This window comes from Pogonomyrmex barbatus, unplaced genomic scaffold (assembly GCF_055798465.1).
Source record: "Pogonomyrmex barbatus isolate J1 unplaced genomic scaffold, ASM5579846v1 scaffold2, whole genome shotgun sequence".
NCBI classification, from domain to species: Eukaryota; Metazoa; Arthropoda; class Insecta; order Hymenoptera; family Formicidae; genus Pogonomyrmex; species Pogonomyrmex barbatus.
In genome coordinates this window covers 26,144,916-26,152,478 of record NW_028297116.1, presented here as the reverse complement: position 1 = coordinate 26,152,478, position 7,563 = coordinate 26,144,916, and the positions used below count along the sequence as shown (strand labels likewise).

Genomic DNA, 7,563 nt, shown 5'->3' with positions numbered 1-7,563 from the left:
AACGTCTTTAACAGATTTGTGTGCGTGCGTGCGTGCGTGCGTGCGTGCGTGCGTGCGTGCGTGCGTGCGTGCGTGCGCGCGTGCGTGCGTGCGTGCGTGCGTGCGTGCGTGCGTGCGTGCGTGCGTGCGTGCGTGCGTGCGTGCGTGCGTGCGTGCGTGCGTGCGTGCGTGCGTGCGTGCGTGCGTGCGTGCGTGCGTGCGTGCGGTGCTGCTGCGTGCGTGCGTGCGTGCGTGCGTGCGTGTCGTGCGTGCGTGCGTGCGTGCGTGCGTGCGTGCGTGCGTGCGTGCGTGCGTGCGTGCGTGCGTGCGTGCGTGCGTGCGTATTGATAGAATAATTCACACTTTACATACCAACTAAACAAACATCAGTCCTGGATATCTCTGATCCTTTAATTTGGAAATGTTGTGAAAGAGCTATGCCTGCTACTAAACCTGCTTCTCCATAGAATAACAAACCTTCTATTAATCCCTCAGCTAAGCTAACTATTTCACCATTAGGGATTTTCTGCGATACCACATTAGCCAATCTCTGTTTACGAAAAATTGCATCTTAATTTTTCCATTTTTCCTTAAAATCATTATTATGATAAAATTAAGTGCGATTAATTGTAATTTTTAATTACATAAACTAACTTGTACAGCTCCGTGGAATACTGATGATTCATCAATCATCAGTTCCTTCTTTATTTGTTGTATATCTTCACTTAAGATATTATCGAGTAATACATGCCGATGACGGGCTGCAATGTCCAGAGAAAGAAGCATACAGTCTATTGCTAATGGTCTCAGTGCGAATTCAGTGTCCGCACACCAGCACAAAAGTCTTCCTACCAGTTTCCCGGCGTCCAACTTGCCACCTGGATATGTATATTTCAAAGAGTTATAATAAGACCTAAAAGAAAATACACATTATAAATATCTACATTATAATAAAATAAAAATAGATTGTAATAATTACTGGAGTACTGTGTGCATCACTAATAAAGTCGTTTTTCTCTCAACATTTGATTTGGATTGCATCCAGGGTAATAATATGTCGACTAAGTCAGCTAATGCATCCGCTGAATTGGATACAATTTCGCTGGATATATTGCCCAGCTCATTTATGACTAGTTGCATTACCTCTGGATGTAATTGCAGAGCAATCTAAAACAGAGATTAACTGATAAAAATTAATAAATATAATATTGCAATTTTAATTTTGGTACCTCTGAACTGGCACTAATTGTTTTATCCAGCACTGCACTGAGGAAAATCTCCCTTTCTTCATTATTTAGCTCTGGTGGTATACGTCTACAAAAATATTTGGAAATATTTAACTATTCATTCAATACATATATGTGAAGTTGTCATATCAACTTGATAGAAAATCAATTGAGAGCTCTAGCTTTACTTTCAATAACTTTATAATTGTCTATTAAATAAATAAATAGATCTAATCATTAATGTACAAAAACATCTTAATACAAACTGAGATCCTAAGTTCACACAATATTTCACTTTATTCAGCGCGAATTCCATTAATATTTATTACACGATTCCTAAAGATTTATAGTTCCACAAGAGTTCTAAAATTCTAATGAAAAATATCGCCTTTTTAATTTTGAAATAATCTTTATTATTCAAAAAAGAAGTCGCGTGCGCGTGTGTGCGTGTGAGTGCGAATGGGTGTGGAACGGAACAATTTTTGACAGTTCTATCAGTTTTGAATCCTGATGTCCTGATGTCTATCCTAACATTTTATAAAAAGGTCTGAATATAAATATTATTAGTTTATTTTATAAATAATTTTTATCACGCAAGAAAATCCTAAACGGACATATGAATCAGACACTGTTTGACTTTCAACAGTTCTATCAGTTTCAAAGCAGTTCTTGTGTAGCTCTGAATATATTATAACATTTTTCAAAGAGTTTTGAATTATAATTAAATTTTTTGAATTATAAAATTAGTAAAAATAAAGCCAGAATTCCCAATAATTCATGATTTTCCTAAAATATAGATGATAATCAAGTTCACGCATATCGATGCGTGATGTCAAACAAATGCATTGTTGAAACATACATTAAAGAATTTGCTGCTTTCAATATCGCCGCATAGAGTTGCAATGGTCTATATCCAGTCGATGACTGCAAGATTCCCAATAAAGTAGCCAAAGCAGTAGCCTTTATTCGTAAGCCTTTAGATTCAGGCAATCTGGTGGGATGAACAGCATTGGCTACCTACAAATTAAGATTTTATTACAACAAGTAGAAAACATTATATATTGAAATATATTGATTCGTTAAAAAGATTAAATTAAATTTCATTGAGTGAGGGATTAATCGATTTCAAAATTGATTATCGATTTATTAAGAAGAGGAGAAACCTAAGAACAGTTAGTGAGCTATGTTGTAAGTTCGATAATTTAATGACATGTGGTTCACGATATAAGCATTTGTTTTAAATATTTATATATATTCAATGAAGAAAAATTATTCGACACTAAAATCCTGTCTATCGATTAATAATCTGATCCATCTATGTTCTGATTGTTTATATTAAATTATTTAAATTAAATTACTTGTTCCAACACTGACAGTCCTGCTTCCTTTGTAGATAGCTCCTTGCATTCGTGTAATTGTTTAATGGTCCACGGCAACACGTGTTTTTCAAAGACTGAAAAAAATTTCTGCGGTTCCCCTTTCTGAGCAATTTCAGCATAAGATTGTAGTAAACCCGCTTTTGCAGCCTCAGCAGTAGCGGCAGCCTTCGTATCTTTCACAAAACCCAGCAATTTCACGGGGGCCTTCCTAGCATCCTCGACAATGCAAAACTCTTCCATTAATTTTAACACGATATTTAGATGTCGTTTAGCACAGATGCCAACCGCTCGTGCAAATTCTTTGATAGTGCCGTGAGAACGTGTGAGTTCAACAAGCAGAGTGATATGAGCGTTGTTATTGCATGTAGATGCCAAAAGCGGCGCTACACCCGGTGTGTTTGTTTTCAGAGCGAGTTCATCAGCGAGCTTTGCGCCCCATGACTCTCCTTCCAGCTTTACACTTTCTTCTAGCCATTCTATTATTTTTTTTTCCCAGATTAAATCTCTGTAGATTAAAAAAAGATTAAGAAAAGGTAGTCTTAATAATGCAAATCAAGTCCATTTATATGTATAAAAAGCGTTACTGTTGCGTGATGTCTTTAAGATTTTTTTGCGAGTTTCTTTGTTCGTCCTGCAAGAATTCTTGCAAAAGTTCCTGCAGTTTCTCATCCCAATAAGATTTCACTTGATGTCCTAGCAAAGGTGCTGCCGCTTTTAAGAAAGTCACTATTGCAATTCGATTAGCTGGGTTGCTTAACAATTCCAAGCATCTACCTAAGACTTTTGTACCAGGGAAATCCCTCTCATTTGTTGAGGAGTTTTCATCGCATATTATTTTTGTTGCTAATGGGGATAATGAACGTAACACAGACGTAACCTATGGATAGAAAAAAATAATTTAATAGAGATATTAACGTTAACATAATTGTAAAATTATTACTTACAGACGCTGTGCAAGTCGAGTCCAATAACGCATTTATCAGACAAGGCCATAGCCAAGACTCGACACCATCAACAGTTGTAGCAAGTAGATATAAAGCTTCGGAACATGCCTCCATGTCATCACTCTTCGCTTCACAGTGTGACACCTATAACAAGATAAAGTTAATTTCTCAGATATTTCTCTCTTATTAATCTTATTTTACGCATTGTTTGCATACCATATAACGAACAAATCTGACTCTCTGTGATGGTAAAAGAGGAAATGTTGGTCGTGCCACAAGTGCCACTATAGCACTAACCATCTGAAGCGCACCATTTTCTCCAAGCGACTCCTGCAAGCTAAGTGCGATTCTCTGCAGAGATCCATCGTCCTAACGAAACAGTATGCATATAAAAAAAGTTATGTATTTAATAAAGCTACACATTTTTGTACCTCTGATGGAAGAGTGTTTATGAGATGTCTCAGAACTACTAAAGCGCGAGCACGCTGATTTGTGACTGGTGACTTCAATTGCTGCAAAATTCTATGGAAAATAAAAAAAATGAACGACTAAATATTTCGCAATCTTATAATTTAAACCGAAGAAGACATAAGAACGTCGATTACCTATCAAGACCTTCTTCAGGATATAAGACAACTAATGATCTAGAACATTGTAGTACTTCATAATGTGTCAGAACAACATCCCGAGCTGCTTCAAAGGGACAAATACTAACAAATTCAAAGAGGACTTGATGGATATTCTCTATAAATGGGCGAATTGCCTCTTTGTCATTTTCATTCTCGACATAGCTTAAAATCACAGCTAAAACTCTAACAAAATAATAAATTTAAATTAAAAAAAATTGATATTCATTAAATTTATTAAAGTATGTAAAAAAGAGATAATATGAATAAGTGAATAATAAACTTATTTTTTGCTGGATGTTGAATTTACCTTACAGCAGCTAAACGTATATTTTGTTTCCTACAAAGATTTAAACATACAGGTATCAACTTTACAATTCTTTCACTATTCTGTTGTGCAGGCAGCAAAGATATCATAGGCACAAATGTTGTTAAAATAATTTCAGTTGATTTAGAATCTCGGGATGTCTTTAACCAATTATGCATCAGAAAATCAAAAATGGAACAAATTTCTTCCACAAATGTCTGTTTATTAATTTCCATAGTAGAATCTTCTCCGTTCATTATATAATCATTTATAGCTTCACAAAATTTGCAGATCACTAAAAATAAAGAATTCATTAAAACAGAACTTTATTAATCTTATCAAGAATATCATAAGGCATATGTACTTACTGAAGCAAATTGCTTGTTTGAGAACCTCTTCGCGTATCTGATTCAGTATCGGTAATGTAATAGTCAGTGTTATTTTGACAAAAGATAGCATCCCATATGGATTAGTTGCTGCCAGCTTCCCTATTGTGAAAACTATTGCAGGATTAGGAATGATTCCAGGTTCTAATCTATAAATATCATAATATATTATAGTGAATTAATATTATATTCAAATTTTCATAACATACTTATAAAAATAGATAAAATTTACAGCTAAAGTTTGTTAGCGCATACTTAGTTAAAAGTTCACCCGTGGCTTGCATGCAATGTATTTTACAAAGCTCGATCAACAATTCAGCTGCCTCATTCTCAGTTCCTCCTGTTAACTCGTTCACTGCTATCTCAGCAAGAGACGTCACTAAATTTACGCTCAAGCTTGTAGCTGAATGTCTACATATATTAGATATAACATTCAACAAAGATCCCATATGTTCCGTAGATATCTTTGAATAATAACAATCACATAATAATATAAAATACAGCAATAACCAAATTATCTAAATTATCAGATATTAACTTTTTTATGCATCTCCCAGAAATATATTGCAGCATGAATGACGATTTCTGGATTTTTCTTACTTATTCTTTCAATCGACTCGACCACAGACCACTTTACATCTGGATTCTTGTCATCTAAAGTGTCCAACAGGGCTCCAATCACGGCTAAAAATAAATATTTTAATCATCAGTACAAATATTTTATTAAATATTATCTTATTAAATGTTAACAAATTATTTTTAGCTCTCTCTTTTAATCCATAATATTTTAAGTTTACCTGATAATTCAGAGCTGTAAATGCTTTCTAGTTCCTCCTTCATGTTGATAAAGCGTTAAGATCAATAACAAGTGTTAAGATCCGGCAAAAAATCTTAAACTTGAAATTTTAAGCTTTTATTGACACTAGATTTGAAAAATCATTTGTTACACGTTATCTCACGCAATGGATAAACTGTTTAAAGTACACCGAGGAACAAACATGAGATCCTTTTTCGGAGTAAATAAGCATACCACCGACGAGATATTATTAAAGACCGACAACCGTGAGTAAATTTTCGTGACCACCAGAGAGAAACCTGGGGGGTGCCGTCCCATGGAGCGTATCGCGCGTATCAAAAATCTGATCAATCGCGAAATTTACAATAATGGATTCGACGAAACGGCTATGTATCGAAAATAGCGAACATCCGCAATTGGTCAGATTTTCGGGAGCGGCCGAGATGCACACATTTTTAATTGGACACACCACTCACATCAGCCGATGCCTAGGAATTTTCTAGTGAGCCACCTATCAAAAATTTTTTTATTTAATCGACCAATCGGTAATGTGTCCGATTGGACCTCACCTACATTTTCGATACGCGTGATCCGCGATATGCGCAATACGCTCCATAGGACGGCACCCTGAGGGTATGCGGCATAACTTGCGTAAGCGTAATCTGCGTATTTTAATATTTTATTAAAACACGTTACACCATTCTGAAAGCCTTCTTTCACATAGAGCATATTTCGCGGAATTTCGAGAAATGCGTAATTAATACAACCAATTGCTGATTAGGATTTCTGTTGTATTCTCTAACAGAAATGCTAAACTAATTTGTGATTGGTTTTTGTAATCTGCAAAAATACGTTTCATGGGGAACCAAGACTTTATGTACGAGTATATGTACGAACAAATCAAGTAGATGTAAATCTAATTTATAAGAATGTATTCAGAAGTCATTATGGACTCTGACCTATTGTTATTAATAATGTAGAAGCGATGGCAAAAGTGGAAGAAAATGAAACAATCTCAATAACAGAAAATTAGACGATAGAATATTTTAAAATTGTTTGGAATATAGAAACTGACGATATACCAACAGGGAAAAGCTCGTCATAGAATGTGGATGCGTCCGATATTCGCAAAAAAACGAAGATTATTACAGAGTGATAGTAACAATCTGGTCAAAGAAATGGAATTTGAAGATTGCGAAATGTTCTACAATTATTGTAGAATGTCCATAAAAATGTTTAATCAGTTGTTAGATATTGGACCACGCATTGAAAAACATTATAAATTAATTTATATATATATATATATATATATATATATAATTAATATAATATAATTATATAAAAATATAATTATATATATATATTTATTATTAATTAATTTGATATAATGATTTAATTAATCATTATTATATTAATTAATTAACTTATGATATTGATTTGATCTTTATTCATTTTGTCGAAAAGCTCTGATTATTCTGATTATTCACTGTGTGTGTATTTCTTCCGCAAAAATTAGATTTAGCGTAACAATAATAGCGTAAACAGTATAAAGTAACTAGGCGAAATTTGATTGATTAACATTGACATTAACATTGACAAAAATACATTTATCAATATATTAATTTTTTATACATTCACATACATATACATTTCGATTCGATGTTGATTCGATGTGTGTCGATTTCATTAACATTTCTCGCTCGGGATATTAGTTCATATTATTTTTTTTTTTTTGTAAAATTTCTGTTTGATATAACAAAAATAAATCGTGAAATTTATAAAATATGATATATCATATATTAATCAATACTTTAGTCTATAATAAAAGAAAAATTACACGAACGTGAATATATATATATATATATATATATATATATATAAAATTATATATACATTCTCATCTACAATTTGTCGATGTAG

General features: G+C 33.8%; 1 protein-coding gene across 6 annotated transcripts; it reads right to left on the bottom strand.

The window, feature by feature from the left end:
- Positions 1–281: 281 nt before the first annotated feature.
- LOC105429668 (maestro heat-like repeat-containing protein family member 1) lies at positions 282–6,020 on the bottom strand. Of its 6 annotated transcripts, none has more exons than XM_089077505.1 (16): positions 5,645–6,020; positions 5,386–5,531; positions 5,103–5,258; positions 4,830–4,996; positions 4,465–4,756; positions 4,134–4,340; positions 3,960–4,050; positions 3,745–3,897; positions 3,529–3,672; positions 3,169–3,461; positions 2,564–3,089; positions 2,065–2,222; positions 1,209–1,293; positions 959–1,146; positions 624–892; positions 282–549 (listed from the first exon to the last, which is right to left on the bottom strand). In XM_089077505.1, exons 2-16 carry the CDS (start codon positions 5,418–5,420, stop codon positions 344–346), a joined length of 2,970 nt encoding a protein of 989 aa, XP_088933631.1. In that variant the 5' UTR covers positions 5,421–5,531; positions 5,645–6,020; the 3' UTR covers positions 282–343. The 6 variants fall into 6 exon arrangements, with proteins under 6 accessions (XP_088933631.1, XP_088933628.1, XP_088933632.1 ...); XM_089077502.1 differs by having other exon boundaries at positions 283–549; positions 5,103–5,311; positions 5,645–6,018; XM_089077503.1 differs by having other exon boundaries at positions 286–529; positions 634–892; positions 5,103–5,311; positions 5,645–6,016.
- Positions 6,021–7,563: the final 1,543 nt, after the last annotated feature.

Coding starts and splice junctions, on each gene's coding strand:
- LOC105429668 (XM_089077502.1), bottom strand. CDS start 5,687: ATGAAGGAGGAACTAGAAAGCATTTACAGCTCTGAATTATCAG. Junction 4,051..4,133: donor CCTGAAGAAGGTCTTGATAG/GTAATCGACGTT, acceptor TATTTTCCATAG/AATTTTGCAGCAATTGAAGT. Junction 3,898..3,959: donor TAAACACTCTTCCATCAGAG/GTACAAAAATGT, acceptor CTGTTTCGTTAG/GACGATGGATCTCTGCAGAG.